At 41.9% G+C, this 14983-nt stretch overlaps 1 protein-coding gene across 3 annotated transcripts in view; it reads left to right on the plus strand.

Annotated features, from left to right (window-relative positions):
• The first annotated feature begins 207 nt into the window (after positions 1–207).
• ADAMTS20 (ADAM metallopeptidase with thrombospondin type 1 motif 20) overlaps positions 208–14983 on the plus strand; it is a 74748-nt gene continuing 59972 nt past the window's right edge. For 2 of the 3 annotated variants that reach the window (XM_081877776.1, XM_081877775.1), the window contains exons 1-2: positions 208–431; positions 1795–2141. In XM_081877776.1, the coding sequence (XP_081733902.1) occupies positions 341–431; positions 1795–2141 (438 nt within the window). In that variant the 5' untranslated portion in view covers positions 208–340. Of the gene's footprint in view, positions 432–1794; positions 2142–7341; positions 7447–14983 lie in introns of those variants that run through there. The other variant, XM_081877777.1, reaches the window with a different exon arrangement.

The following is a 14983-nucleotide window of genomic DNA, read 5'->3' on the forward strand; positions in this document are numbered from 1 at the left end:
GGCAGGAAAGAGCCAGGCGGCGGCGGCAGCAGCGGCAGCAGCAGCAGCAGCTCTGGAGGGAGCGAACGTGGAGGGGAGGCGGCGGCAGCGGCAGCAAGAGGCGGCAGCGGCAGCCGCAGCAGCAGGGCGCGCCGAGCCGGCAGCGTTGCCTTTCGCGAAGAAGTCCCAGGCGAGCGGGGACGCCGGGGCGGAGAGGAAGAGGCGGCGGAGGAGGAAGAGGGAACATGAGGGAGCCGCGCCGCCCGAGGTCGGCCCAGCCGGCGAGCGGCTGCAGTAGCTCCCGCGGCCGCCGCTGAGGCAGCCAGGAGCGGCGCCGGCGGCGTTGGAGGCCGGCGGAACCATGCGGGCTCGGGAGGGGTTGGCGCGGCTGCTGTACCTCGCCGCCCTGCTCGCCGCCAGGACGTGGGAAGCCCGCCTGCACCCCAAGCAAGGTAAAAGAGCCGGCCGGTTCGAAGAGCGCGCCCGCCCGCCCGCCCGGGCTCGGGCACCCGCGCGAAAAGCCCCGGCCACTCGCCTCACGCCCCTCTCCGCCAGCAGCCGCTTTCGAGGAACCCGAGGCTTTGGCGCGGCGCTGGCGGAGGAGGAGGGACGGCGGCGTGAGGCGAGCGCGCGTGCGCAAGGAGCCTCGCACGTGCGGGAAGAGCGCGCGGCGCGCGCTGAGGCGAAGGCAGAGCCCGGGGTTCGCGCCTGGGACTGGGCGCTGGTCTCTTTCAGGCGCATTCCCGCCTGGAAGGCTTTTTTCTCCCCGTCCTCGTACATGGCTAGACTGTGGCAGATAGGCCAGAGCAAATAACATTTCAGGCACCCATAAGAAAAACATTTGTCCTGGGTTGTGTTTGGAGATACTCAGTGGGCAAAGAGGAGCAGTGCCTGTTTCCGCTGGCCTTCTGTTATTCTTGCATGGACGTCGGAATTAATTCATAAGCCCCTGAGGCAATAACATTTTCTCAGTTTCATATCATAGGATGTGTTTTGGAATATGCCAGACTTTCAGTGTTAATTCAGCTAAGTTTTACTCAGGGTCAGCCCACTGGATTAGCATGATTAACTTAGGCTCGTTAATTTTTAGTATGTGTACTCTGAGCAAATTTTAACCAATTAGCACCCAATGAATGCCAGAAAGAGCCCTGAGATTTTGGACTGGTTTTATTCATCTGGTGACTTAACATCATCATTATTCAAGTTTTAAAATGGTGCGTAGGAGCGTAGCCAGAAAAATAGCCTGTATTGTATTGTTAGGAAGGTCAGGTATGAGTGAAGCAAAAGCCATTGTTTCTGCCCTTTGTATATTGATGATGTATGTATCGCATCATTGTTAGTTTCTACATCTTTTTCAAACCATGACGACCGAAAGATTGAGTCAGAGAATTGGGCCGACTTAGCTGATTGCTGTCTGCACCAGGCATGGCCAAACTTTGCCCTCCAGCTGTTTTGGGACTACAACTCCCATCATCCCTAGCTAACAGGACCAGTGGTCAGGGATGATAGGAATTGTAGTACCAAAACAGCTGGAGGGCAAAGTTTGGCCATGCCTGGTCTACACTGACTGGCAATGGATTGCCAAAGTGCTTGACCAGGGCTTTTGCCCCAATCCTATCTGGAGTTGGTGTATGTGCAGATTATTTGCTCATCCTCTCTGCTTTCAAAATGGCAGATTGTATTGCACTGGTTTCCCCAAAGAATAGGAAGTCTAGCCTTGTCTCTTCTGGTAGGCAGTAGCCTGTGATGGAGCCCATGCCTGTATCAGGAATCTGCACCATATTCAAAGTGTGTACCTTTGCTGTTTTGTTGCAGAGACTTTGGTGAAACATCTGCCGTCCTATGAAATAGTGACACCCACGCGGGTGAATGAATTTGGAGAAACTTTTCCTCATACTCACCACTTCAAAAGGAGGAAAAGGAGCATGGAGACAAGTGTGGAACCCATCCCTTTCAGGACTCACTACCGCCTCAGTGCCTATGGACAGGTTTTCCAGCTGAATCTGAGTGCTGACACCAGCTTCATCGCTCCTCACTATATTGAAGTACATGTGGGGGCCACTGAAAGGCAGCCCCCCTCAGATTTGCGCCACTGCTTCTACCGTGGGCATGTTAATGCACAGGAAATGCACACAGCAATCTTCAGCATTTGTGGTGGCTTGGTAAGTACTGTGTTTCTTTCATTCAGGTTTGTTCTGTCTGAATGGGAGAGCGGACTTGTTGGACAGCTGGCTGTTGAAGTGGAGATTTTATGGGTTGCTGACCATAAAGGAAAGAGATTCTGAAGCGCTGTTGGCTTCAAACAGAGATGATACTCTTTGGGATACATATATGGCACTTATATATAATATCTACATTTACCTTAATGGCATTCTGTCTGATATCATGAACTTTGGAAAATGCAACAAAACTGTGTTGCAGTTTGGGATTCTGGCAGTCTCTTTTCTCTGTCCAAAGTGCAGTATGATGCTGGAATTCAGTAGAGTATGCCTTTTCCAATGGCACTATGTAGGATTGCCATATGGCCTTTTTAAACAGAGTCTGGGTGGAAATCGGTTAAATGTTGGAAATCGCATAAATGTAGGAAGTGTAGATTTTGGTTAATTTCATTAAAAGCAGCTGAAAAACTCGTCTTTTGTTTTGTGAGATTTTGCAAACTCAGAAGGGATTATAAAGAACCGTTGCAGCATACACGGTGTGTCACTTCATTTCAAGTTTCGTCCGCCCTACTCACTAGGGAAAGTGCTCCCCACCACTAGCAAATTGCAAGGCTTTATTCACGTATATTTTTTTTACAGATTGGAAATTAAGGCTGAGAAGTGATGTATCCAAGACCATGCAACAGCCTGTGCTAGGGCTTGGAAGCAGAATTCTCAGGTCCCATGTGCTATCTGCTATCTAAAAAGTTACTGTGTTGCCTATGGGTGTGATATTTGAGCACTTTCTACAGCCAGCTAGCCCTTCTGAGCCTAGATTTGTGTCAAAAAAGTGGATTCATCATCTGCTGCTGGAATAACTCAGGTCTTTTGAATTTCAGCCCGTGTTTCATATTTCCAGCTATGACTTAATTTATGTCCAGATCTACTTTTAGCAATATCAACAGATTAACTAACATTTTAAGTTCTTTTTAAGGAAGTTTGTTTGAGATCTGAGCTATGGAAGACTGAAACTCTTTGAGTGCTGGAATCTTGAAAAGAATGGGGGAATCTAGCTATTGCACTTTTGTACACTTTTTCACATAAGGCTTTACTGGTACATAGATGAATGGAGTTAAATAGACTATATTCTGCAAGCCATTTAAACCTACAAAGGCATTTCCACTGTGAGTTCCAGCTGTGTTTTGCTGCGATGGTACTTAAGGCGAACAGAGGGTTATGGAAAGGTCCATTGAGCATGTGTCCATTGAGGTCCATTTAGCATATGCCATTGAGCATGTATAAATATCCTGTGAGTCCAGTTTTTGGCCACAGGAGGGCTGCTGAGAGGGTATGGGTCAGTGGCAAGAAATCCCCATGCATGAAAAGTGATGGGGTAAATGCAAAGGGTGAATGGATTGTATCCTGTGTAATTTCTGTTGAAATGATTGGCTTTCTAGTGTTTTAACTGTTTCCTGAGAACCATTTGGCTCTTTTATTGAAAGCTATTTATATTATTTCAGGGACGCGGGTGGTGCTGTGGTCCAAACCACAGAGCCTAGGGCTTGCTGATTGGAAGGTCGGCAGTTCGAATCCCCGCGACAGGTTGAGCTTCCGTTGTTCAGCCCCAGCTCCTGCCCACCTAGTAGTTCGAAAGCACGTCAAGTGCAAGTAGATAAATAGGTACTGCTCTGGCGGGAAGGTAAACAGCATTTCCGTGCATTGCTCTGGTTCGCCAGAAGTGGCTTAGTCATGCTGGCCACATGACCCGGAAGCTGTCTGTGGACAAACGCCGGCTCCCTCGGCCTATAGAGCGAGATGAGTGCGCAACCCCAGAGTCGTCTGCGACTGGACCTAACGGTCAGGGGTACCTTTACCTTTACCTTTGTTTATATTATTTACAAAAAAAACCTTTATTTATTATTGGTATTAATCACATTAGGATTTCATTTTATTTACTATTATTTCCTAGGAAGTAAAATTGATGGTGCAATTGGTGCTTAATCTTTACACATGTTTCAGTAGTTGTTCTAGTATCTCTTTCGGCCCTTTGCTGAAGTGCATTTATGGCTCAAAGTGTGTTGAGATTTATGATCTAGAGTTATGCATATTTAAGATGTGAAAATTTGTGGCTTGCCGTTTTGGTTTGTTTCCAGAGTACTATTCCAGCCCCTATTTCTCAATTTCGTTTTGGCAAACCTGCATACTAAGAGATACATTATGAGCATACTGTAACTTCAAAATAGGATATTGCTGTTGTGGTTTCAGTTTGTCTTATTTGTTATAATTTAACAATGTTGTATCTTCTAGCTTCACTGTTGCCTATTATCAGTCAACAAAAAGAGATTTCATAGAAACATAGAATTAATAGTTGGAGGGGACCTGGAGAGTCATTTAGTCCAATCCTCTGCAGTGCAAGAATCTCAGCTAAAGAATCCATTACTCCCAGCACATTTCTGAGCACAATCCAAAGTGTTGCTGCTGACTTTTAAAGCCCCAAAGGGCTTCGGCCCTGTATACCTGAAGGAGCATCTCCACCCCCCATCATTCAGCCTGGACATTGAGATCCAGCTCCGGGGGCTTTCTGGCAGTTCCCTCATTGTGGAAAGTGAGATTACAGGGAACCAGGCAGAGGACCTTCTTGGTAGTTTTGCCCACTCTGTGGAAATAAACAACTACAGTGGTACCTCAGGTTAAGTACTTAATTCGTTCTGGAGGTCCATACTTAACCTGAAACTGTTCTTAACCTGAAGCACCACTTTAGCTAATGGGGCCTCCTGCTGCCACTGCGCTGCTGAAGCACGATTTCTGTTCTCATCGTGAAGCAAAGTTCTTAACCTGAAACACTATTTCTGGGTTAGTGGAGTCTGTAACCTGAAGCGTATGTAACGTGAAGCGTATGTAACCTGAGGTACCACTGTATCTGACTTCTAGAAAACATCTGAAAGCAGCCCTGTATAGGGAGTTTTTAATGTTTGATGTTTTCTGTACTTTTATAATTACCATTACCATTATCATTTCATTTTGGGTGAAGAGAGAGGCAGCTCCGCCTTCTTTCTGTCACCCAATAGCATTTCTCCATCTTCTTCACTCAAGGGACCTATTGCTTGCTTGTTCTTCCTCTTTCTTTGAACGTAGTCAAAGAAACCCTTTTTATTTGACAAATCTGGGTCTGCTACACAGAAAATCTGTAATTATCAACCTACTTGTAACCTCCCTTCCATGCTTCTTAATACAGAAGTTGAGAAATCGGGGTGGGAGAAATGCTAAAGGGTTGGTAATGGTCTCTACCCATGACAGACACCCCCCTCACCCTTGTTCTTCTTTCACAAGGCAGCAGAAAGCTTCTCAGCATACTTTAAAGCTGCAAGAAAAACCTAGGACACAGGTGTGGTCCTTGGCAGCCAGGACTCTAACTCTGGCTATGTGGAATTAAACTGTATCTTTATTGCCTATTCCCACCCCAGGGCCAGAGGTGATGTGATTTGTAGTCTAGCCACACATTTCCCACATTTGCTCTAAAGGCCTCTCAATCTACTGGTACCCTCCAGGCAAAGGTAGTCCTGAATTGGCTCAGCACTTAATATCTAATGTTTAGTGGAAATGGTCCAAGCTTTTGAAGGATCTTCTAACTTTGGGGCAGGGAATATGTATCTTTTTCTACCCTATCTCTCTTCCTGTGCGTTCCTCGTGAGTACCCATGTTTATGCTTTTGTTACCTAATGAGTGTTCTGCATTCTGTTTTCATTCTACACCATATGAGGAAGTATTTCCAAACCAGACAAATCAGGATTGCAAGAGCACCAAACCATAGTTTGATATTAAATCCAAACCAATCCATGTCTTCAGCATTTGTAAATCATTCAAAATATCAATAACCAAGTTGTGTCATTATCAAGTGGCATCATTTTTTTGGAGTTATGGGGATGCAATCTTATTTTGTAGAAGGCTAGTTATATTAATATCAATAATTATGTAATAAGCAGTGTGAAAATGATTCCAGATGAAAAAATCTTTCCTCGTTTTGTGCCAAACCCTGATACATTAGAGAACAGTTCCTTTCATTATTGCAATTGAAGTATGAGAAGTTCCTTTGATTGATTTGATGACAATTATGTCACACACTTTCACATATTTGTGAGGAACTGCAATGGATCATTGCTGTAAATGTCAGAGAAAGAAAAAAATAGGACTTAGAAAAGCCTACAAGACATTTACAAGCTAAGATTTCAAACATATACTGAATGTGCATGCAATTTGCCTGAATATAATCAGATATATAGTTACTTAAGTAGAGTATATTATCATAATTCTGCATTTGTCCAAGCCTGTTTAAATAAACAGAGTTTATAGCAGTGCCAGGACTGAAGGTCTAGGCGCAGTGACTGCAGTCCTTCACTCAAATATATGTACTCAACACTGAAATAAATGAGATACATTCATTACTGTTCACTGCGGGTTCCAGTGTGCAATATTACACGTACTTATCTGGGAGTGAGCCCCTTTTAACAAAAGGTCATTTACTTCTGAGTAGTCATGTTTAGGGGTGTACTATTAAGAGGGCACTTCTACAAGCACTGCTTCAGATATGACAAGGTATGGAAAGCACATCTAATGAAAATCTATGTATAGGTTGCCAGGTGTAAACATACCATAGTATATAACATTTTCTGCATAGAATCATAGAATAGTTGGAAGGGACCCCAAGGGTCATCAAGTCCAACCCTCTGTATTGCAGGAATCTCAGCTACAGCATCCATGACAGATGGCCATCCAACCTCTGCTTAAAAACCTCCAAGGAAGGAGAGACCACAACCTCCTGAAGGAGACCATTCCACTGTCGAACAGATTACATGGAAGTGTTTTTGCTGTGTGCGCGCGTACACACAAACACACTGAAGGGGTCCTAAGCATATGACAAGTACTTCTTGAATAAATGCTGTGGGCTAACTAGAAACATTTCTTAAAGATGTGATTCAGTCATGCAATGTGCATACGTTCTGGCATGCAGATGTTAGAAGGGAATGATTGAGAAGGGGAGCCAAGGGAAAAAATGGAAATATGTATCAGTGCTGTAACCAAAGGACACAGGAGTTATGTGCAATGGCATGAGTGTCTGATCATTTGCAGGCAGGCAGACAAAATTTAGAATTCATTCTAGACGCCACAAACTAACTACATTTTTCTAAGTTCTATATTTTTCTTTTACTTTCACTTCATTGGTCAGTTTTAGCTTCCTACAGAAATGGGCAACCAGATCTGCTGAGGATTTCAGTGGCTGCAGGTGGATCAAAATGGCCTCTTAAACATAGTCCAGAGAGGAAACAAAGAGGTAAAATATATTAATTCTTATTAAACTTAGTTGTCACCAAAGTCTGTTAAGAAATGCAGGGTGAAGTATACAATTGACCACAATACAGTCTTTCTTCAATAGGACAGTCACTATTTAGAGGGGGGGGGGAGAGTCCTTTCCTAATGTAAAAGGCCTGGCTTCTTGGAGAATCTGGTGTTACTCTTGGCAGACACAATATGATTTGGTGAATCATCTTACCTGTAATTAAACCAGTTTTATGGTCAAATATTACCTCACTTTTCCATAGTTCCAGATGTTGTGGATCTAATTCTGCTATATGTGGTTAAGATATCAGCATTCCATGTCTAAATGGTCCCAGGGTAGTTGCTTGAAAGATACAGGGCACAGACCCGTAGACACAATAATATCTGCATATGCCAAGTTATATCTGTGTATGCAAATGTATAATTTAAATGTTACAGAAGGCAAGCTCACTAATTTTCAATCAGGATAACCCCTATATATTCAGTTAATTCAGTGTAAGTTTCTTTGCATCCCACTCTATAAAGGTAAGGGTACCGCTGCCCGTTCGGGCCAGTCTTGCCAGACTCTAGGGTTGTGCGCTCATCTCACTCTATAGGCCGGGAGCCAGCGCTGTCCGCAGACACATCCGGGTCACATGGCTAGCGTGACAAGCTGCATCTGGTGAGCCAGTGCAGCACACGGAACGCCGTTTACCTTCCTGCTGGTAAGCGGTCCCTATTTATCTACTTGCACCCGGGGGTGCTTTCGAACTGCTAGGTTGGCAGGCGCTGGGACCGAACGACGGGAGCACAACCCACCGCGGGGATTCGAACCGCCGACCATGCGATCGGCAAGTCCTAGGCGCTGAGGTTTTACCCACAGCGCCACCCGCGTCCCTGCATCCCACTCTAGATCACCTGAAATCCATTCATCTTTTAATTCATTTACCCAAAACTAATTTCCTCACAGGTCCTGCTCCAAAGAACTCTTAATTCCATTTGACTAACGCTTCTCTATCACTCCCAAATCATCTAGGAAAAGCCATCTTATATTTATTCCCCCCAATTTATATCCTCCAAAATTCATATCCACCCAGAAACACTTGGTTCACTCAGAAAAAGATATGGGCCTTGTGCATTATGGGTCCACCCTTACTTGATCTATATAGGTCTGGGTCTCATTTGCGTCCTCATGATATACTCTGCAAACCTTAAGGAAGGGTTACTGCATGGCGAATGACCCATTTTGTTATATAGGGTCAAAATGACTATAGTGCTGCTACTACCACCGCTGCTGCTGCTAAATAATTATTTGATACTCATAGTCTGCTAGATGCCTGTGGTCTGTAAGATCATATTCTAAACATAGAAATGACACAGCCCTACTGAAAATGCCTTTAGACATTCTAGTAGGTGGAAAATGTGGTATTAGAATCAGGTGGAATAGTATTTGTGGCACGTCCGAGTCGAAAGTTGGATATTTCTCCTGCAGGAGCTGTTATTCTGTCCAGTTTTGACAAAACAGTATGAGCTATTTCTTTATTTCTTTATTAAACAACATTCATAAAACACATTTCCAGTGATGTGGCTTCATACTTTAAAATCTAGGAGGTGCCACTTTAGTAAAAGATGCAATATTTATTGTTTGTGAGGTCTTCTAGGAGGTTTGGCTTTGTGGTGTCTTTGTAGTTCTCCATTACAGAAAATATTAGGGCTCAAGATTTATGTCTAAATGGTGTTTGTGATACCATAGGTCAGGATCACATTGTTAGTAATCATTGCAATTTTCAGTTGAGTCCATAATTTTGAATTAGAAAATTTTCCTAAGTAAATTTGCATATAGTAATTTGTATTGTAGATTTTCAGTTTTCATTGGAAAAAGTTCTGAGACCCTAGAAGGTTATGTATTTCAGCATGTTTGTTTTACTTGTATTTCATAAACAAAGCTAACTACTTGGTAACTAACCATATTGCATAACATTTATTTGCAATTCATACCCATTCATTGTTACTGAGGAACTTCAAAAATGAAGACTTTACCTTGGAAAAATAAAGCATTGGGAAATTTTCTGCTACACAACTGAGTGTTGTTCTCCCCCCCCCCCAAGTATTAGCAGTTATTTTATCATAATGTGTTATCCTTATCTATAGAAAAAAGTCAGTCATAGGTATTCTTTTTCTCATTTAATACAAATATGGAGTTCATCACTGGAGTAATTCCCACCAGTGCCTTTATTCTTATTAAGTGGGTTTTTGTCCATGAAAGCTTATACCCCAATAAAGCTGTTAGTCTTTAAGACACCAGCACAGGTCACCAAGCAGTTTGAGTACCCCAAACCAGACTTGAAACCAGATTGAAAATCATTTTCATCCAATCTGAAGCTGCCCTATCATTACCTTTTGGGTGTAGGTGAAAGTGGCTTTGGGGAAATGACCTCATGGGTCTATTAGGGTCCCATGCCCAGCTACATTTGGCTCATAGACAAGAAGTTCGCCACCCCTTCCCTAGCTAAACAAGTAAAACTGTCTTGAAATGTGACATTCTTCTTCCAAGGAGTGTTGTTCTGCCATTTTGTATTCTCCTGTTTTAAGTCTTGTTTATTTAAGATAGCCTTCAGCAACTGTTCCTCTTTTGGTAATATTTAAAGAGCTCACATTCATTCCAAAGAATCTATTCAGTCTTTCCATTCATAGAATTTTGAACTGATTATATTAACAGATAGTAATGTTAGAAGGGTAACGGTATTATTGCATACATGAGTACATGCACAAAATTTCACACTCATTTCGCAAAAGCATAATGGCTTGGAAAGCCCTGGTACATACGCATTAATCCTATTATGTGACCTGATTAGTAAAACTTGCTTTGCTGTCCAATGCTAAATGTTTCTTAACCCAATTTTTAGCCTAGTGGCTAGGTCCAGAACATGATCCAGGGTAAAATCTACACATTGTTCTTTTTGTGCCTGCCATGTTTCAGTTGATTGCCTCCATGTTTCCTTTTGTGTGTGTGTTTAATATTGTTTTTGTTAAGCAATGAGCACAGGTTATTGTTTTCAGAGTCAGCACACCTTATTGCCAAACTGTAAAATGTTTTCAACACACCATTCTTCTATCTCTTTAACTTGGAGACTGAGAAGATCCTTCCAAGATGCATTCTATCATTTAGTATGCACAAATGAAAGGGCTTTTGTCCTCTTCATGCATGTACAATTCCTATTGAAGTAAAAGAGGTTTAAACTTGTAGATGGAAAGGCAGAATTTGACCTCATGGCTATGTAGTGGGCTTTAAAGCAGCCTTTGATAGAGTTGTGGTCTATTGCTCTACAAAGGAGTATTTGACTTGATTCAACTGATGATTTATCCTGGAGTGCTAAGCTTGTTTGTTATGTGCTTTTGTTTACAGCACCTTGCATTCACCGTTTTATCACATAGTGCAGTGATATTAAAATTCTATTTGAAGTGAATGCATTTAAGAAATGCCGCCTCCCTGCCCCATCATGTATAATTCTTTATAAACAGCAGGGGTAAGAAACCCTTGGTCCTCACTCAATAGGCAAATTGAGACCTTCGCTCACTTGCCATGTGGGTTCTTGCAAGGTCACCATAGCCTTTATTAATCTGATCCTGCCTTTTCTCTCTCCGCTGATTCCCATGCATGTCCTAGTAGGCCGTGTCAGTCAGGAATGGGAGTTTCTGGGGGACATGAACAAAGCTTGGTTTATTAATGTTTTCTGATGGGAGAACCTGGCTGCATAAGCAGCTGTGTGGGCCAGAGTGTATTGAGCCATAATTCACCAAAATCCAAAACCTATTTAAAAGAGTTACTGCTAAAAACAGATAGAAAAAAAGATATCTCTTTTTTGTATGGGGAAGAGGAATGCAGGAGTCTTTGTTTTGCCTCATTCTAGGAAGAAAAAGAGGCAACTTGTCTATTTTGTTCCATTCTTAAATTATAACTTACAGATAGATAAGTCAATAAAGTAGGCATCTCCACCTTGCCTTTGTGCATACCTGGGATTTTTATTTTGAAAATAGCAAGATAGTTTGTGCAAGTGTATGTTTATTTGTGCGTGTGCTAGTGCAGAAGTGTGTAACCATCTTTCTACAAGTGGTCTTTAGCCATTCGAAGATGTTTTTCCTGTCTTCATATAATCCATAATACTGTAAAGCCATTTCAAAATTAGTGTCAGGTTTTTTTGGTGATTATGTCTGAATTGCGGTGTCATAGTTCCCCTGCTGCAGACTTGCCAGTTGTGTGTGTGTGGTGTGTGTGTGTATGCCATCTTGAGCAAACGCTCTTTGCCTCCATAGCTGATGACAAAACACTTATCTGAAATAGCTGTTCATGTCTTCATCATGTTTAGAGTTACATGGCATTGGAACTTGTTTATGTTCACTGGTTATAATGTTTTAATTGTAGAAATGCCATGCTGAATTTACTGGATGGCCAAAACTAACGTATTATTTATTGCAAGCATTTATAGTCTGTTTTTCACCCAGTGTTTCCGGGGGGGGGGGGGATACACATACAATAATACAACAACAAGATAAACAAAAATCAACACCATCAAGAAACAATTGATAGTAAACATCTGCAATAAAACCGCAGCAACAAAATCAGAAATCAGGATAGTGCGACAAAAGGTGCTATCGGTACCTAATGCACTTTATCCCTCCTGAAAGGCCTGAAAGGTGTATTTTCACCTGTCAGCAAAGAAAGAGCAAAGTCAGAGCATGATGCACCTCAGAGGGGTGACCTCATTCTATCAGCACCGAACCATCATCTTGGACTCAGCTACATTAGTCGAAAAACAGCATTTCAAATGTGTTATAAGTATGCAACACCAGTTGACACTGTATTGCACAAAACTTTTCTATGTAATTTTACATAGTGGGTTTTTTTCTTTTGTTATAACAATTTAAATTATAGCTTAGTTATAGTGGTTTCCGCCCCCTGTGTATAGATCCATCCCTCATTGAAGTACATATTTTCAAAGGAAAACCTTTACCCATAAGTTCATACACTTGGATTTATAACCTTCAAAAATGCTTCCTGATTCTCTGAATGCATTAATTTTCCAGTTCTTGGTTCCAGAATAAGATTTCATTTACTGGACAACCCTTTATTCAGCTTTATATTTTTTGTTCAATAATCCTGATCAGAGACCACCAGACTCTCTAACATCCTCTTCAAGCTTGCTCTGGCTGAAGATTTGTTATTGTTAATCAGCCCCATCTTCCTCTCACCTGGGGCTCATTATACAGTGACTGACAATTCCCCAAGAGCCATCTTTCAATTACTTACAGCTGTCCTTGGAGGCCCAAGTCTATCAAAACCCATGGCAGCCTGCCATAGCTACTTTTCTAAGTTTTGTTTCACATAAATCTCACAGTATTACAAAATGAGCAGCCAGCAATTGCTGTTACATAAACTGCAGTTTTCCAAGTTCTTGGAAGAATTAAGGCTGAAGAATTGGACTCAGTGGGATATCCTCTTGCTTGGGAAAATAACAGGCAAGTCAAAAAGTGGAAGCAGCAAGAAGGCAAGAGAAGAAGCCTTTCTGGATATAAGCAAAGAAGTAAACAGGATGCTTCCACACCATCAAATGAAATAATTTTCTCTGCTGATGAAAATAAAAGAACAAATACCTGATGTCCAAGATGGAAATGATGGACGTTATGAATTGACATTAGGAAAACCAAGTAAACCTTCCACTTCTAATAAAAAGGCAGAGTACAGCATCATTAGAAATACATAATGTTGCTATGGGTGTTAGCCTGCGTGCCACAGCTGCTATCACCACAACCACCTTTATGGATGCTGGCTTGATCACTGAGAGGACAAGAGACTTGGAGTTTATCACAATAAAGTCAAGGGACCCCAATAAAAAGTTATGTAGTCTCTGGATCAGCAATTGGATTATCTTTGTCAGAAGGGTGAAATTGACTGCATCTCCTCTGATAGTCATGAAGATACAACTAAAGTTATGCTGAAAGCAGACAATTCACAATGGCAGTCCCCCAGTCCCCCAGCACCAGAACAGCATTATTCTGTGTACAGTGAGCCCCGTGAAATATCTCTACTACTTCACTCTGGAAAAAGGCTCAAAGAGAGAAAAAACAGCTGATGTTATTGCTAATGATCTTGTAGATGTCATGAAGACGAAGGGCATTGGTAAGAACCTTCAGGCCATTGAAAGTGATTATACAAATGCTAACACAGGCTGGGAGCATGCTACCATGCAGTGGGTACAGGTCAAGATTGGTCGTAAGCTTGATCTGGTTGGTTTGTGCTCTTTGCACCAATGACTTACCCTTGCAACACTTGATCACAACACTTGATGGGAACACCTTATCTAACAACAAGTGGACAGGTAACATTGGCAAGATACTAGACACTTCTACATAACTTGAAATTGAGCTTTCATTCACAAAACTCTCAATTGGAGAGCCTCTTACTTCACTGATTGACAATGTTGTAAAGGATCTGTCTACTGATCAAGCATACAGGTATCAGATCACACATGCAATAAGGATAGGAAAACTTCCCACAGATCTGGCCCTTCTTGAAATTGGTTGAATGAGCCATTCAAGGTGGTTAACAACAGCAAACAAGCTTTCTTGCATATGAGTTTCAAAACATGGCCTTAAAGGCAAAACCCTCAACAACTTAAGACTGATAACTGGAATACGTGGTTTGCCTGGTTCAACATCAAAGTAAAATATTATTTGGTGGAAGGCCCACACCACATTGTGTTTCAGCTGCTGCAATTTAGGCTGCAAAACCAGACTGTAGTGGATGCTGTTTTGCCAACCATCCAGTGCTCAGCATGGTATGCATTCAGCATAATAATAAATCAGACACTCTTGTGCTCAGGTGACATGAATTCTCACTGACCACAGTTTCTAGAGAAAATGAAAAGGTTCATAAAGCAAAACTATAATACCTTAATACACATTTCAGTGCTGTTATAAAATAAGAATGTAGATCTGTAATTGTACTACTACAGATTTCCAGGCAGGAGTAAATTGTGCAACTGTTTCTAGAATTTTGTGCCTGGTACATCAGAAACATTTTGTTCAGTTTCCAAAAATGCTGTAAATGAGAGCGATTAATTTAATATACATTCTTAGTATACAATAATTAATTTTAAAAGTTAGATATGGCACTCAGATAAAGGCTCTTGTAGATGACTGACGTAACTATCTGCAGTACAGTCACTTATAAATTAGTAGAATTTGCAACTCACTTATTCTGATGATAATTTAAATTGTTAATTGATGTGTTTAACCCAGATTCCACTAAATATGCAATACTTCTAGAAATAATTTCATTAGAATTGTAAGCTTTGGTCTCTAATTTACATTTATCTTTGCTTTCTTGAAACTACCTACAAGTATAATAATGAAATCCTGGGCATGTCTTCTGGCTTCCATGCATTCGGAAGTTCCTGGACATAGATGGGATTCGTTCATCAAAGAGATTTCCTTCCTCCCCCACCCAAAAAAGAGAAAGCTCAACAACTTTGCAAGCGGGGGAAAAAAGCGTT

The sequence above is a fragment of the Podarcis erhardii genome, assembly GCF_964252035.2.
Source record: "Podarcis erhardii genome assembly, chromosome: 10".
NCBI lineage: Eukaryota > Metazoa > Chordata > Lepidosauria > Squamata > Lacertidae > Podarcis > Podarcis erhardii.